The sequence below is a fragment of the Tripterygium wilfordii genome, chromosome 8 (assembly GCF_013401445.1).
Source record: "Tripterygium wilfordii isolate XIE 37 chromosome 8, ASM1340144v1, whole genome shotgun sequence".
Taxonomy (NCBI): Eukaryota; Viridiplantae; Streptophyta; class Magnoliopsida; order Celastrales; family Celastraceae; genus Tripterygium; species Tripterygium wilfordii.
Window position 1 is genome coordinate 9,755,643 of NC_052239.1, and position 17,737 is coordinate 9,773,379.

Genomic DNA, 17,737 nt, shown 5'->3' on the forward strand with positions numbered 1-17,737 from the left:
ATTTGGTAGTAAGTTCCAAATTTAGCCTAAACAGGCTCAGGCATAAGTGAGGTTTACCAGGCCCATGGGCCAAATCTAGCTCCACAGCTCTCTGTAGCCCAGCTCAACGGCCCACCACGGGCGGATTTCCTACAAGTAAATGGACTTCCCCTGTGGCCTTAATCTCCATTCTCACTCTATGTCCACCACCGGACTATCGCCAACTACTACGGAGCTGGAGTTTGCACCATCATTTTTGCAAGGAGCTCATGAGAATGTTACATCCAACAACAAACACTTTACCATACAAGACCACCTTTTGATGCTCCTGTGAATCTTAAAAAAGATCGACCTTAATCTTAAAGTGATCAAGTTGTGAGAAGATATCTACAGTTAAAGATCCTTTCCTTAGGTATATACTAAGCTTGATGGTGCAGGGCACCCATCAAACAAAAAGAATCCAAATAACAATGAGCGTTCCATATACATCAACAATTCTATGCACTAATGGTGTATCCTACTCGCTAAATTCTGAGGATGTCGATCCTGTATCATCCAGATCTTCGTTCTGCTCTCCGTTATCCCAAATGGGCGCTTCATCTGTATCTGCATTAATGTACCCGTCAACATCCAGGTCCGCTTGTTCATCTTCCACATCATCAAGCACTTCATTTTTGTCATCTTCATCATCATCTACATCCATGTTGTACTCGCTTCCATCCAGTAAGTCATCTGACTTGTCGTTAGAATGACCAGCAGCGTAGTCATCCACTGCCAGATAGTCATATTCATCTCCAACTGCTTGGCCATTGTCATCATCATATTCAGATCTATCCGAGAAACTGCCAGCTTCCCCATCATCCACTTGTAACCTGCTTGACTCAGTTCCATTCCATTCATCCATTACAAAGCCTGGTTCTAATTTCTCAAACATGACCTCTTGTTGGGCATCATTCTCATCAGCAGCCACAACCACCCTCTTCGCTTGTTTTTGCCTGTTTCTAATGCTGCGACGCCCACGTTTACGTCCTCCTGTCCCACAGGATCCACCTTTCCATCCAAGCATCGGCCTTGATGTTCCATCGTTTGCAGCTTTGCTTCTCTTGGCGGACTGCAATCTTGAACTAGGGACCCTTCTTTGAGGTTTCCCGCCAGTAGGACGTCCTCGGCCCCGACCACGCCCCCATCGTCCACGACTAGGACCACTGAACCCAACTGCCACATCAATCCAGTTCCCCTCTTGCAATAATCCAGCTGAATGTGGAGGTTCAGTTGTTCCATCATCCTGGGTGTTCACCACAGCGAATTTGGATGAAGGCTTCAAGAAAACAGGGAAGAGGCGTCAGGAGAGTTTTCTATGAAACAAAAGATGAGCCAGTTCAAACTTCAAACTTGAATTTGGGTTAATGGTAATCTACTAGGCATGTTCAACAAGGATAACATATACTAACAACAGCATATGTTAGATTGTATGAGCTCATCAAAAATTGTCATTATCATCACACAGCCTACCCTAGCATAGCAAAGAGAATGTTTCCAGGAATTCAACTCATGGCTTCAAAGTCGTGGTGAAGCAACTTTAGCCCCAGGGGTTAATGAAGTTCTATGCTAACATAAATGCATAAACAAATGCCCATCACTTTCGACATTGTCTGAAATAAAGAAGAATTTTATCAATCCTGTGTTACCGGGATGCCAAATATTTGTAAGTAATAATTTGAGAAAAGCTTACAAACCATGAGCCCTACATCATTCTGAGACTCCGCCTTGTGATGCAACAAGTAAGAGATTGATGAATCAAATTCCATGAGTCTAAGAGCCACAGCTGCTGTTGTTCGTGGTAACCAAGGAAGCACAGTAACTGCTTCAGGAAAGGAAGAGTAACTAGGTGCAGAATCTGAAAACGCAGATGAACCCAACAGTCCCCTGGTGGTTTCAAAATTTGAAGATAAATAATCCCGCTTTACAGCTCTTTCTAATAATGTCAGAACCTGCACACATTTAAAAGATTGTCAAGCTTCATATGTTGTGCAAATTTAAAGGCGTATAGACAGAAAGTCTGCAGTGATTGAACAGTAAAGTTCTTTAATTTATGAACAAGAAAAAAAGAGAGTACAAGATCCTTGCAATGTGATAAATATGAAAGAATGGCAATGTCATAGGTGCATTTACCACTATTATTTCCACCCAACCACAGCTTCCCTTCTCCCCACTCCCCCCCCAATAAATAGAAGGAAAAAGAAAACCCTCTTCTTGCCACACCCTAACTAGAGAGAAATAGAGAGCAAGTGCTCTATGCTCAAGAAGTATTTACGAAAGCAAAGTTCATAATATAAACCTGAAGAAGCACTTCAGCTGACGCTGCGGAATACAGCTTCGTACCCCAAGATTTTCGATAGCCAGCAGTCCAAACAGGTCGTAGGGCTTCTGGCAGTATGGAAACCTGCCAAGACAAATAAATATAAAAAACAACAAACACTATATGCTGCATTGCAAACTAAGAAAGCAATAAGGAGGTAACAAATATTGTCAGACAGCTATAACTAACGATGATGCTAAAAGACCATTTTATATTATTCCAAAGAAAACAGAAATTGAAGATTTACCTCAATCAAAGCTATTTGCACTTTGAGCAATCTTATTCTAAGGGGAGAAGAAACTGAACCCTGTGAACTACAAGAAGAGTCTGCCTTCAATTGCTCTTCAAATAGAGCCATATGCTCACAAAAATTAATGTCACTCCGACTAGTCCTATAGCAAGAAGGACAGCAGCTGTCTTCAGAACAATAGAGTTCACGGCAGTGCTCACAAACAGTCAACAACGACAGACACCTCTTCTTCCCATACTTAATTGCACACAATAATGGTGAGTCATAACATTCTTTCCACATCCACTCCTCAAAATCTTGATATCCCCTCAAGGCATGACTTTTCTCATTTTCATTCCTCCCAATCTCAATTGCAAAAGATGTTGAGGTCTCTGATATGTCAGGATCTGCCACAAAAACAGTACAGCAAGGACTATCAATGGTAGTACAAGAATCAAGGCCAACAGACATTTTGACAGCTTCAGTATTGCATGTGTCGTCAAGCAGCCTGTCTCTCTTAGCAAGAATCATGTTTCTTCTAACAGTTTCTTTAAAGGATATCTCTATCCTTTGTAACATTGCATGCAAATGGGATTCTCGAATCCCACGCACATCCAAAGATGCCAGAAGATAATCAAAATCCTGCACGCAAGGAAATTAAAGACCACATCAGGCAGTCATTATTGAATAGGAGTGACTGAGATACTATATGTTGAATCACCTAAGCCCAGGTAAGGTAAATGCAACATGTACAAAACATTTGGTGCCAATTGCCTTTGCTTCAACCAAATACTGTAGGCTAAAGATATAGAGGAATAAGTTCACATGTGTGCATAGTGCCAGGACTGCATGCAATGACACACAAGTACATGGGCATGTTGGTGCGCAACACTTAAAATATAATATGCAACATCCATTACTGATAAGCATATGAAAATATCATAAGATTGTCCATGTCCGATAAGCATATAAGACTAGTTAGGAGAAAACACTACCTCTTCAGAATCAATAATTCTCCAACGACCATCATCTAATTCAACAAATATTCTGCCGCATCCAGGATCATTACAAGAAGAAGAGGTTATAAACCGCCAATATCGATTATGTCTGCGATCCTGACCAAGGGGCAGCGATCGATACACATACATTTCTTCTGCCTTGTGACCAATGAGAGATTTTAACTGTGAGCGTGAATTTTCAGCAGTATGAAATTGCTGACATTGGGGCTTATCCAGAGCGTTTGAAAAATCTTGTATATGCAGATTCTCTTCAGATGGCGTGATGTTGAAGACGTTCATTTCAGTCCGTGGCTCGCTTAATCGATCTTGTGGGAAAGCAGTGTCTGTGAACATCTCATTAGTTTTTTCACTAATTGTGACCAATGGGCTTTGCCTCACCTCAGCCAAGGATCCAAAATTGGGCTCCATTTTGTTCCCTGTAGTTGTCAAATAAGGCATTTTCACTACATACTCTTCTTTCATACGACGCTTGTCCAGTTGAGCCTCTGCCCACATTTGTTTCTTTAAAGCATTCGCTGCTTCTAAACGTTCCTGAAAAGGTTCTCTTTCTGATAAACAAATTGAAAGATAAAACAAGAAATTCTATCAGAAGAGAAAAGAATACAATACCTCAAGAACAACTCGAATTGAGTTTCCTTCAAGTGCCACACCAATTAATGCAACAAGCGCATTAAGGCGCTCCTCAACACAGAGACTAGAGTACTCCCCCTCCATAAGTCCTCGAACCCATGGCTCACCAAAACTGCTGTCATCAATATATGTGTCTTCTTGATCAAGGTTCGTTGCATCATTTGAGACAGCAGCAACATCTGTAGATTGATCACCAGCAGCACCAAGACCTTTTACCTCATCCAAGCTTTCAAAATGTGCAGGAGGCAAGCCCTCGCTGACATCCCTAGGGACACTCTCTGGAACTTCAACTAGTGTATCAGTCTTTTTACCATTTGCTAATGGGATTTTCGATCTAAATTTATTTGTTTCTGGAGAAATGCGAGCATCTTTCTTAGATTTTAAATCAGAATTCAGATCATCAACATCAGGATCGTCCGCAACATCACTGTCAGAATCTTCATCTCTTTCAGCATCATCAACATCTACACCATCTATAAATCCGCTTTTAGATATTCGTATTCTTTCCCTCGCTGCAGAAAGTATAGCCTCGGCATCGGTGGGATCCTTTCTATAGGCAGGGCGTACACAATATGTTGAAGGAGCTGTTCTCTCAAAAAGCTTTGTATCTCTAGACAAAGCAGCAGCAATAGAAGCTTCAGGTGTCTTGCTCGTCGTCAGATCCCTCAGTCCCGATTTCTGATATAAAATCCAAGCAAATAGATAAATAAAATGAGGCTTAGGGGGATTAATGCACAACTGAAGTAAGGGTCACACAGTCATCAATATTTAAACACCTGGATCTTCTCTGCAACTTCCATTATTGTTAGACCATTGCTTCCCTCAAAAGAAAGAACGTGAAATGCTGCGAACTTAACCGTTCCAGGAGTCAAGCAATGCCTACTACGAGGATTAGAGAAACCCCTTTCTTGCATTATGGCAACAGCATTTTCAACAGCTGCTCCACTGCGTAAATTTGAAATTATATCTTCACCATTATTATCCTGTAAGTTGCATGTAACAATAAATTCAGAAAATAAAACATTATTCATTTCCCATTATTCATTTCCCAAGTAATTTTTTTTTGAAGTATTGCAATAAAGACTATATTCCAAAAACTAAAGTTGAAAGCATTTGTTACCTAGTGGCAATGCCAAGCTCAATTGATTTATACTTTCTAGCAAGTATCAAATTAATAAAAAAAAAAAAACTTCCTAACAGCATAAGATAGCTCTCATGCCATGAAATAATTAACACATACTGCGAATTACATAAAACTAGAAAATTTTCTTTCTCAAACTTTGTGAAAGAAGCTTCAACTCTGGAAACTGTTGACCAGCATGGCAAAGTAAAAAATGGTAGTGTGTGGAAGCAAAACCACTTGGAACAAGTATACACGTCTAAATAAATAAATAATTATGAGAAGAAACCATGAGACAGAGAGAATTACCACAATCACCATGCATAGAAATATCTAAAGCAATCTGTAGTCTGTTTAGCACACTATAACTTGATGAAAGTACCAGATATAAGCACAAGAGGTCAACCTCTAACATAGTATTCTGCAATTAGAAACAATAAATGAAGGCAGAAACAAATCATACCCATGGCACAAAAGAGGATAATTTCGGGCCATGATAAAAGAAGTGGATTGTGTGCCCATTAGAATGATAGTTTTTCATATTTTAGATTTATGATATTATAGTACTTTTCTTTTCATATAAAGGCAGATTTAGAGATCATTTTTCAGTTTTTACTTTTTGACAAGGAAATGTCCTGCTTTCCACATGTTCCCTTTATTGGATCATGTAGAAGTTATTCCATTACTGTGGGATTCTTACATGGGACACTGCACTAAGGAAAAGAACTACATACGGCAGCCATTGAAACAAGCAAGATAAAAATGGAAGCCACCTCATTATCTTCATGAAGTGATGTTGGTTCGATCACCCTTTTCTTCAATTGTGGTCCAAATCCTGCAGACAGAGCGAATTGCCGCAAGATTTCAGGCCATGTCAATGGATTCAAATGCCGGTGCCAGCTTCGTATACTAAAACCCCACATGTATGCCTAGCATAAACATTCAAACTTAATTATGATTTTGTAGGAGTTATAAATTAACCTAAAACTATAAATAATATGATTGCCAAACTACAAATCGCAGAACCACTTACGCCTTCAACAATCTGTGGATGGCCACCTCCAGGATTTGCGGCACTAGTTTGATTCACAGCTAACCCGGTGGCAGGTGTCCTCGCAACATCTTCAATATCCTTAATGATGGACCTAAGAAGAGAGACATGCACCTCACCTAACAGCCTTGGGTCCTGCAAAATCAAAAAACATTAAAGGAATATGAAATATCCACACACAAAAGAATTGACAAGATACATCCAATGTCCAAATGTAAATAAACTGAGCAATGTCAAAGGAACTTACATAATCATGAAAAGCTTGGATAAGCTCATCCAGAGTGAAGGGCCAAAGCCCAAGAACATCAGCAAAATTAATTAGGAATTTCCAAACCTAACATTAAGAACACATTCAAAAACAATACACAGAGAGGGAAAAAAAAAAGTATACAGCCTTCCATATCTTAAACAGCATTTCAATTTCCAGCACCAGAAACAACCTAATTTAAAAAAAATAAAATATGACCTCTAATTGTGTACGAAGAGTCCAATTTAAATAAGAGGATGCATACATAGAGTTAAGAAAATGCAGCAAATCATATCCTTGTAAGTGAAAGTGGAGCACAAAGTTAACTCAACTCACCATAAGAAGATTGCCTATGTTCTCCTCAGAATCATTCCAAGGTTTAATAGAAAAAGGCCGCTTCAATCGCACGGATTTGGGTGGGAATGCAATCCGTTCTTCTACAAGATACCAAAACAAAATTTAGGAATTCAGCATCTCATGAGATGAATTTCATGTCTAATGCAGCTGATGTCACAATCTTCAGCGACTCACAATAGAAGGAATGAGAATGAATAGCATAATTAAGTTTATTACAAGTTGTCAAGTACTAAAAGCAAGATAGCCAGTTCATAATTTAACGAAGTTAAAACTGCTGAGACAGATGCAAAGCAGTCTACATAAAATTTAAGTTGGAAACTTGTTCATATATGTCAACAGTACCTGAAAATTTCAATGATTCAAATGTAATAAAGTTTCATTAAGTTCTCACAATATTTTTGCCTACAAAAATGTCCCGAGATGTTATTTATCCAATAGAAGACAGACTTATCAGAGAGAAAAAAAAAACTGAGCTAAACATTACATTACCAACCTCTAAATACATCAAGGTTTTGCAGGGTTTCAAAGTCGAGAGAGAGCATTGAAGGCAAACCCTTGCTTGAGGCAGCTAGTTCCATGAGTTCCAAACGTTCATCATCCATGAGTTCCATCGATTCTTTAGCCATTCTTCGAACGACTGCTCTCTCAGTAGCAGCTTTCCGCCTAGCTGCCTCCTTTTCTCGCCGTAGTTCTTCTTTTTGCCTCATTTTCTCGGCCTAGGTAATCAAAGAAAAAATAAATACACATCTGACATACCATCATTATTTAAGAATAGCTCATGATCATAAGTTCTCATGCTTACTCTAATTGATTCCTTCTGCAAGTATCTCTCCCTTCGCTCCAATTCACGCCTTTGCTCCCTCAGGTATCTCTCCTCCTCTCGCTGCTTTTCCCGCAACAACCGCTCCTCTTCTTTCCGCCTTTCACGGTCATATCTCTCCATTTCTTTCCTCATTTGTTCTTCTCTCTTATTGTTCAAAAGGATAAAAATAGCACAGCAATTATGAGGTCCATTAAAGGAAAATAACAGAGTAAAACATTAATGAAGTAAAAGTATTTACGCTTCTCTCCATATTTGCTACTCTTTTAGAATTCACAATGACAAAATTAGCAAATCTATTATACGGTGTGTCGGAAAACGAAAAAAGAAGAACAGTACGATCAAGACCTTACGCCTCAGAATATCTTGTTTTTCAAGCTCTTTTCGAATCCTTTTCTCATGGGCTTCAACTTCACGTGCTATTCTTGCCTCTTCACTCTACAAGAAGTTAATATACATATACGATATGACAATCTATGGCACTTACATAGTACAAAGTACTTCTGTAAGACATAATACCTTGTGTTTCCTTTCCACTCGTGCAAAATCATCATCGGGGGTGACCCTCCTTTCAACTGGATTGTCCAGTATGGTGAGTGGTTGAGCACTCAAGCCAGCATCCAAGTCAATGTTTGGAAAGGATTTCTTTTGCCGAATATTGTCATGTTCTTCTAAAGAAGATGTCAGGAGATGGCCCGGCCTTCCTTGGTGAGGGAAGAGACTGAGACCAGGAACCTGACCTGAAAAACTATATCCAGCAGGAACTTGCTCATTGGCATGCAGGAATGTATGCCCTGTAGATAAAGATAAAGTCCGTGCATTAGAACCATCAGCTGGGGAGCCACAATGGTAGGATGGACCAACTCTTTCATATGTGTCATTTCTAACGGTTGGCTGCTCCGGAAGAAACTGGTATTCGTGAAGAAGCCTAGGGGCACCCTGAAATAAAGCAAGTGAACATATAATTTACACTTTTTAGTTGTCAACAGGAAAAGAATAAATGATAATAATAATAAGTATGCAGCTTACCACAAACAAATACCAGCAAAACAAATTAGCAAAATCCCTAACATCATCCATTACGTATGCAAAAACAAGCCAGTCTAACCTTAATAATTTTTGCATCATGTCTGTCATAAAGTTTGGCTTCAAAAGACCGTTCGGGCTGCTTTTGCTCCCCGACCGCTTCCATTCCTAGTGTGATATAAAGAGAGCATCAAGGCAGAACCAGTTTATGTGCCATGAAATGCTAATGCACAAAAATGTACAACCTGAAGCAAACTCAAGATTAAATGAAAAGAGCAGACGGTCATCTTAAAAGCATCCAGAGCCAGAAATGAAAATTAAAGGCCACACAAGAATAGCACACCTTATGAACTAAAAACCCACAACAACTTCTCGTGTCTCTGCTGTCATGGTTATCCAAATACACATTTGTACTTTCAAACTTATCAAAACATATTTTTTCGAAAGAACTTAATCACTGAGTAGAGGTAAACATGACTGAGAAAAAGATCAGTATTGGAGTGGAGATGATAAAACTCACAAATGATAATTAATTATCCACGAAGTCATATCCTTGAGTCGTCCATCAAACTACATTCACCTGTATAGCCTAACACTAGCAAGTTCTAAATGCAGACAGAGCAAACTTAAATATGCAAATCAGGAAAGAACCGGCACTACCTATGGGTGCGCCAAATGAACCTGGCGGCAAAGGATCAAACTCCATTCCCAGAATTGGTCCATCCTCCCTTAGCGTCTCTCCCAACTGCCCTTCCACGAAAGCAATAGCTCGAAGCTCAGCTATGGACTGCTGAGGTTCATAATACCTCTTCAATGATGGCACATCACCTCCAATCCTAGCAAGAGCCACTCCAGACCTTGGAACCACTCGCCTGGAATCTATGAAGGAATGCGTCACCAAACTAGACTCCAATGCATGCTCATTTTCCACCTCAGCAGCAGCCATTTCCTCCTCACCCATTCCTTGTGTGGTCGGAGGGACTGAAAAATCCTTGCTTGCCTTCTTCACAGGCAACCCTTTCCTGTCCTTTAAACGCCTGTGACAGAACCACATCTGCAGTTGCCGATCGGACAGCCCCAACTGCACTGATAGCTCCGCCCGTGAGGCCTCAGATGGGTATTGCTCAGCTAAACAACATCAAAAATTCCCACCAAGCAAATGTCAAAACAAAAACAAAAAAAACAGACTAAACTGAAAAACAAAACATTTCATAGAGCAGCATACCAGCATAGGTTTTCTCAAGAATTTCCAACTGAGAAGCGGTTTTCATTTTCCTCTTAGACTTACTTTCTCCTTCCGGAGGCTTCTTCCTCTCTCCTTCAGAACCGCCCTCCATTACTGGATGATCAAACTAAACCAAAAAACTGAAGCACCAAATCCAACCGGGAAACCCTGAAAACGGAATCAAATGAAGAAGAAGAAATCCGTAGTCTGTCTGCAAAACCAAAATAGGTTTCGCATTCAACAATTTTCTCTCTCTAAGAACAAACTTGTACTTTCTCGCTCTTGCTTGCGTACTTAGAATCCATGATGATGATTGGTTTTTTGTGTGAATGAGAAGTGTGAAACAAACGATAATTAAAAAAACAGAGGGAAATAATAATAATAATAATAATAAAATGAAGAAGAAAAGAAGAAGATCATCTGATTTTTGATTTAAAGAGAAGAAGAAATTACGAACAAACATAAACCCACTACTCGCTCGCATCTTGTTTTTGACAAAAACGTTTACTTTCGTAATAATAATTAAAAGAGAAAATGAAGGAAAGAAAAAGAAATTTTATTTTTTGAAATGAGAGCAGTGGAAGTGAAGGGATTGATTGATTCAGGAATTGGTTTTTGTGAGTTTTTTTTGTTTGTGTTGGGTGACTTTCTCCCTCTACTATTTTCTTATTTAAATAAAAATAATTAAAAAATAATTTTATTGGAGTATTTATTATTATCGGGTCTTGTGCTTTTCTGGCCGTTTTCGCGGTACTTTGCTCGTCGACCTGGATGGATATGGTGGGCTCTCACCGTATCCACGGCGCGTACACAACACGGACATTTATTTATTTATTTATATATTTAATTTAACTATTTATAATATGTTTGAAATATATGTCGGAACAGAATTCCATTCTTTGGGAATAAACAATCAAATACATTATTTGACTTTATAATTTATCAATTTTGTTTCTGAATTGCAAGTGAATAGTTGATTGAACGACAATCACATTATATATAAGGGATTACCCAATCATTAAATCTTGGGTTTGAATCCTATCCTTTCCTAAATCCTTGTTTAAAAAAAAAAAAAATTTGTTTCGGAATGTATCAAACTAGGAAAAACAGAGAGTGAGCGCCAAAATCTTGTGGGTGCGTGTGGGATTTTTTCCTAGCAAAATTGGAATGACTGGGAGTGGGGGGCCCTCTCTTCAACATTTACGTACTTCAAGTTCTTGTTTCCCTTAATTTGGTGTTGACGGCGTTGGCAACTTGGGCTTTAAGAGCATCCACAGTGGTATTTGTAATATCCAGCATTCCGAAATTATTCTCTCTCTTCTCCTCTCTTCTACAAGACACAATTTAATTGGATAAGTGAATCTCATAATATATATTATTCATCAACACTCCATAGATTCCAATACTCCATACTCATTTTCTCTATTTTTTCTCTCTCTTTTTTTATCATCTCTCTCTTCATTTTCATCTTCTCTCTTTATTTTCAACATCTCTCTATTCATTTTCATCATCTCTCTTCCTTTTCATCATCACTCTCTTCACTATTCATCAACTATATACATACTCCAACTCTCAAATATCTTTTTTCTACAACTAAATTTTCAAGTGTCATTTTTTACCCATTGTGTAAATATAGCGCTATATTTATAAAAAAAGTAACATTTCAGGTACTTGAAATACACTTCATTCTATCTATTGTGATGGTATAGCACTATATTTTTTCAAAAAGTATTGTTAACAATGTTAAATTTTAAACCATTGTGGATGCTCTAAGTAATTAAAAAGTGTTGGAATGTTAAATGTTATTATTTGAAGAATTTGAGCGAAGGGGGTGAGATGGATTTGACCCAATATAATTTTTGTATTATTCACTTTTTGAATCCAAAACTCGTCTAACTTTGTCATTGAGAACGTGTCTCAAGTATTCGAGGTTGAGCTCATACTTTAAATCTTATTATTGGCTTGCACCAAACTGATGTGAGACATTTTACAAAAGTCTTTTAGTATTAACAATTAAAGCCTTTTTCTTGAAACTTCAATTCAAGAAAGAGAGAACAACAGAAGTCTTTCTTGAAAAGTTCCTCCATTGTGTTGTATTGTCAAATCTTAAGGGTTTTTTTTTCTTATTTTGGGTCTACTTTGGGGTCACTGTACAAAGTGAAATATTTACTTGTATTCCTGTCTTGGTGAAAAAGAAGAAACACAACATATGATGGCAATACGACACCATACATGCACTATGAGGGTAAATTTCCTGGTAAGTTGTCCATCAAGAACCCAGAGAGGGCTATCGGTGAAGCAGAGGAGGAAGCATGCCAGACCACAGAGGGCTAGAAAAAGCCAGTGTTAATGGATTGGGTTGTGGTGGTTGGAGAATGACCTTGGTGGGTTAGAAGAGGAGATGGAATTTGGAATATAAGGACAGAACCTGTTGGGAGAAGCTTAGATAATTGTGAAGGTGGGTCGGTAACTGCTATTCATTGATAGATTTTTTTTTTTTAAAATACCGTTGAGAAATAGGGTCGGGGGACAATGATGAGAATCCCACATTGGAAGATGGTGGGTTTGGAGTCTAGTTTATAAGGGAGGACAAACCTCCTATTGTCAACCTGGGTTTTCAATAGAGAGTTAGGCCCAAACTTGTGATGCTAGACTTTGGCCCCCATCCCGTGTGGCGGGTATTCATCATTGGCTCTTTCATTGAGAGCGCACGCGCCTGCGTGTAGACCCGTGGACTGGCACTATCGTAGGCGGGCTTACCCCAGAGCCCATTCCTTGGTGGAGTTGGGTTAGCAGACAATGGGTCGTGTCCATTGTGGGCGGGTTGGAAAAGAGAAAAAGGCCGTTAAAAAAAAGAGAAGAGAAAAAGGCCGTTATAAATAACTGGGAAAGCCCTAGATCCACTGGACCTGGCAAGGCTATGTGACCATGGCTCGCAAGGTTTGGGGCAGTAAGTGGGTCGTATGCCGAAATGGTACAGTCACAAGATCCACTGGACCTGGCAAGGCTATGTGACCATGGCTCGCAAGGTTTGGGGCAGTAAGTGGGTCGTATGCCGAAATGGTACAGTCAAGGTCATGCACGAGGACGTGCATGCTCCCAATGAGGGAGGATTGATGAGAATCCCACATCGAAAGATGGTGGATTTGGAGTCTAGCTTATAAGGGAGGACAAACCTCCTATTGTCAACCTGGGGATTTGGAGTCTAGCTTATAAGGCTGGGCCTGGGGATTTGGAGTCTAGCTTATAAGGCTGGGTTTTCAATAGAGAGTTAGGCCCAAACTTGTGATGCTAGACTTGTGATGGCGGGTATTCATCAGACAACCGATACAGCATGTACCGGTTTTTAGTCCTGTGCATGATGTGAACCGTTGGATTCTAAAAACTCAATCCAACGGTTCACATCAAATGCCCCAAATTTTGGATCTCAAGTGACCTGAACTTTGAAATTCATCTCCTTCTTCTTTACTCTCTCCCGACTGTTATAATACTCTCTTCTTTCTCCGATGACAGCAAATTCAGTCGGCCTCCATCTTTTCATCTCCCAGGCCAACCCCAATTTCTGCACTCCCATAACATAACCCAAACAGAGGTGGAACCTAATATTCTATGTAGCATTTTGAGTCTGACCAACCATAAGCGCAGAACATCCCATAAACCAAACAATAACAGCAAGCTAAGTTGTCAATAAAAAATTAGAGCAAGGAAACTTCAAAGGCATTATCATTTATGCAAAATAATTACAAGAAATGGAGATCAAGAAGGACCAATTTTGTATGCAGCGTAAAATACATTATGTTGGTATGAACCTGAGGACTTATCGTATTTCCTTGACATTTTAAAGAATATGGCAGCTTAAAGCATGGAATGGAAGTTTCAGAATATTAATGGGGACTTGGGCTCTTTGGAGACCTTGTTCGTCTTCTTAAGTAAAAGATTGGGGGTTGCTTTAAAATGTCCCAAGCTTCTCATCATTTCCCACAGATCTGCATGCCTCCTCTCAATCGAAGCACAAGATGAAGAGTTGATTCCTTCTCCCGTCGAAGATCAGTCTCCGCCGTCGTCGAACAAATAAGAGAATAATAGTAACAGTCGGAAGAGAGTTGGGGCTTTTGATGTGAACCGTTGGATGAATTTTTTAAAATCGAACGGTTCACATCTTGTACAGGACAAAAGACTGGTACACGCTGTACCGGTTCTCCCCCGATCCTGAAAAACATATTTCTTATTGAAATCGAACGAACTTTGAGCACACGTATATCTAATCCAATCGAATTTTGATAACTTATATTGGTTAAAAAGGAGTTTCGTTAAGGTTGCTGTGTTATGGTCTGCTATTGAGTTGCAGCCTTGCAGGTCAGTTAGATTCAATGGGCCTTTCACATACCAAAGGTAACAGAAAATGGGCCAAATAATGCCCAACTAGGCTTGATTTTGGGCTCAACATAAGTTCTGAGAGTGGATGGCTTAAACTTGGGCCCTCTTATATTGCTCCGAATGTTTCAAGCCCATTGTGGACTTTTGTCTAGCTAGAGGCTAATAGCCTAGTAGCCTATAGTTCTATACATCTATTCATTCACGTTATGAGTAATATTTTTGTGACTACACGCCATAATTATAACTTGATTTATGCTTTTCAATTATAAAAAATCTCACGCATTACATGGATTCACCCCTAATTATTCATTAATTTGATTATCTCAAACAGGCAAAAAATGAAAACTACAAGTGACTAATGTGTTGCATTTATAGTGAAAAAAACTAGTGATCCCAACAAACACAACCCAACACCAGCTAACATTGGCAGACACACCAACTTCAAACTCTTTAACATCCACTGAAAAATGTAAGAAAGCAAAAAAAAAACAATACAAAATAGACAATCAAATGAAGGTCCTAAAGAACTAAGGCATGTTAGCTCCTCCATTTGAGTCCGGTGACAAGAAAAAGGCGAGAAAGTTTGATCCAATCCATTTGAGGTATTATTCGTTTCGAGCTCAAGGACCGTATAGTTTTGTTCTTTATTTATAAAAAAAAACAACGTCTCAAGTGTTATAGAGATGTGTCATCCTCATAAACTAGAAGGTTTGGCTTTATCGAATCGACGTGTGATATTTAACATTCTTTTTTTCACATAATATGTTGCGTGTGATGAAACACACATAATAGCAGAAGACAAAGTAAAATATAAAATGTATATTCTTACACACCTCCATATATTCTTCCCATATCGTGACAGTGTGACACATCCGGTGTTATCTTTTTAAATATTTGTTTTATGCAAATGAGTCGCTAAGTCCAATAACAATCGTAAAGTATAGAACCTTCTTCATGCTATATTAAAATAAACACATATCTTTACAAAAACCCTAAAGTAAACATATATACATATATATATATATATACATACTAACATACATACATATATATTGGAAATTTGGAATTAAGGTTTGGTCAAAAAAAGACAAAAACCACTAGTTTCAACTTTCAAACATGATGGGACCAAACACACTGTAGAGGAATAAAGGTGTGAGGGATTTTTTCTGACTTGTGGGATCCACACCACATTCAAGAAATTGTCTGATCCGATTATTTATGCATTGATTAGTGCAATCTCTCACTTGTGCATTGATTAGTTCAGTCTCTCACGGGATCGACTAACTAGCAAATATATCAACCTCATAAATTTATTTCAAGATATTACATCTCCCTCACTAATAGAATAATGAGTACCCAAATTATCAATTAGATTAAATGATAAATTGGGTACTCTCTTCCATCACCAATAGGTCATTGGTTCTAGTAGTAAGAGAGGTGGGATAGACCCTATAGAATTAGAAAAAATGCCCCATAGAAGCTATAAAGGAACGAGTTAATAGAAAGATTTGAAATACATACTGAAAAACCTATTTGCTTTACTTTATATATATTTTTATAAATTGAATATTCGTGAGAACATCGTATAAATTCAATCCAAATAAACTTGAAGACGTGTTGTCTATTATAGTTCTAACACCTGCACCATTTTGTTGTTAAAAGTAGCCTCTTGATTGAGATGAATTGAATCGTTAGGCCATGAAGAAAATAAGAAGAAATACTATGAATCTCACACTTAAATCAGTCGAAAAGGCACAAACTTATTGGGTATAAAACAGGTGGCATCAATTATTTCTCAACAGTAATCCTTTTTAATCACTTCAATTCACAATCGTTTTCAACAAAGAATTTTGGGCCTTGCTTTTTTGGGAGCTTTTGCCTTTTGTCAAACACACGTGCTATGGTATATATATACACACAATATTTTCACTTTCCTATATGCATGAATCAACCTGATATATATCATATGCACTAAGATATTATAGGTCATCAGGAAACACTGTTTAATTAGCTTGATCAAGATCGATCACTCCTAGCTAGTCTCATTCTATGTTAGTGAATTTTTTTCATTAAAAAAGATAAACGTTATAATTATTAAGGTTTATGGGTGAAAATTAAAATATATATAATGGATTTAACAATTGGGATCACCCAATTACTGACACGTTGAGCATTGCTATTATCCTTATTGTAATAATTATGAGATGTTACAATCAAGCCACAGTTGCTATTTTTGACCAATCTTTGATACTTTTGGACTTTGATGTCACAATGTCCACAATGTCCCACACTAGTCACCTCTCCAAGAAAAATATAAAAATCCCATCTTCTTTCTTGTCTTCTAGCTTGCACATTGATCCATAATGTGGACTTTAGGACTGGGTTGTTCCCTTCTGTTTTTGTTCTACTTTTTTCTTTCCTCATTATTACTTATTAGTTGCCTGCCTGTGTTTCCAATAAGAGGCAAGAACTTAATTTAACCATACCCTTCCCTTCTAAGGAACACTCACTAAAGATTTCCATGCTTTCAACCTTTAATCATTCCATTTAGCCAATTGTACACATTTTGCTTAGTTTTTCTTCATAAATAATAATCCAACTAAGCCATTGTCAACACTAAAAATTATTGATTGATCTTACATGACTTAATGGAATGATTTACAAGTAAAACTCAATTCCTTTCATATTGTAGATGCGTTGTTTTCTGTTTTCTGAACCAAAAAAGAATAAAGAGTTCCATGCTTTCAACCTTGAATCATTCCATTGCACACATTTTGCTTAATTTTACTTCATAAATAATAATCCAAAAAAGCCATTGAAACATGCATTAGCCCCTCTATGCCTCTTGTATTGAATCGATGATAAGCCTGAAAAGCCCATTAACCTTTTTTCCTGATAAGGTGTTTTTTTTTTTTAATGGATGAATCACCCATTCCAGTATATCTTTCCAGCAATTAAATGATTGTAAATTTTGGGTTATCAGAAAAGTCCACACTATGTAGGCGACATGTAACACCGAGTCGAAATATACGTGGGGTAACGGGTCAAAAGTGAGATAAACGCGCACTATGTAGGCGACATGTAACACCAAGTCGAAGTATACGTGGGGTAACAAGACAAAAGTGAGATAAACGCACGAAACTGAGATTCTACAAGGATATATCCCAATTGATTGATTGGAGAGTTGACCAACTAGACTTTCGTAAAGTGGTTTGTGCAGAGAAGTTTAAGCACATTAGGCATCCATTCATTAGCCATCGCACATGCAAGTAGATGATGAATAGGATTCGATGGTTTA

The 17,737-nt window shown here is 38.3% G+C and overlaps 1 protein-coding gene across 3 annotated transcripts; it reads right to left on the reverse strand.

Moving 5' to 3' along the window:
• Nucleotides 1–316: 316 nt before the first annotated feature.
• Nucleotides 317–10,652, reverse strand: LOC120003311 (homeobox-DDT domain protein RLT2-like). 3 transcript variants are annotated; one of them, XM_038852248.1, is made up of 18 exons: nucleotides 10,063–10,652; nucleotides 9,498–9,965; nucleotides 8,920–9,005; nucleotides 8,331–8,750; nucleotides 8,160–8,249; nucleotides 7,794–7,958; nucleotides 7,485–7,707; nucleotides 6,971–7,068; nucleotides 6,635–6,721; nucleotides 6,370–6,522; nucleotides 6,110–6,265; nucleotides 4,993–5,199; nucleotides 4,196–4,894; nucleotides 3,563–4,117; nucleotides 2,586–3,209; nucleotides 2,318–2,422; nucleotides 1,716–1,970; nucleotides 317–1,297 (listed from the first exon to the last, which is right to left on the reverse strand). In XM_038852248.1, the coding sequence occupies exons 1-18, from the start codon at nucleotides 10,172–10,174 to the stop codon at nucleotides 497–499; spliced, it is 5,304 nt and encodes a 1,767-aa protein (XP_038708176.1). In that variant the 5' UTR covers nucleotides 10,175–10,652; the 3' UTR covers nucleotides 317–496. The 3 variants fall into 3 exon arrangements, with proteins under 3 accessions (XP_038708176.1, XP_038708177.1, XP_038708175.1); XM_038852249.1 differs by having other exon boundaries at nucleotides 1,728–1,970; nucleotides 6,971–7,071; XM_038852247.1 differs by having other exon boundaries at nucleotides 6,971–7,071; nucleotides 10,063–10,651.
• Nucleotides 10,653–17,737: the final 7,085 nt, after the last annotated feature.

Bases quoted from the DNA above. Each gene is read 5' to 3' on its own strand.
- LOC120003311 (XM_038852247.1), bottom strand. From the start codon at position 10,174: ATGGAGGGCGGTTCTGAAGGAGAGAGGAAGAAGCCTCCGGAAGGAGAA. The intron at 8,751-8,919 runs GTTAGACTGGCT...GCTTTATTTCAG, and splicing joins ATGATGCAAAAATTATTAAG to GGTGCCCCTAGGCTTCTTCA. The intron at 1,971-2,317 runs GTTTATATTATG...AAATGTGTGCAG, and splicing joins CAGCTGAAGTGCTTCTTCAG to GTTCTGACATTATTAGAAAG.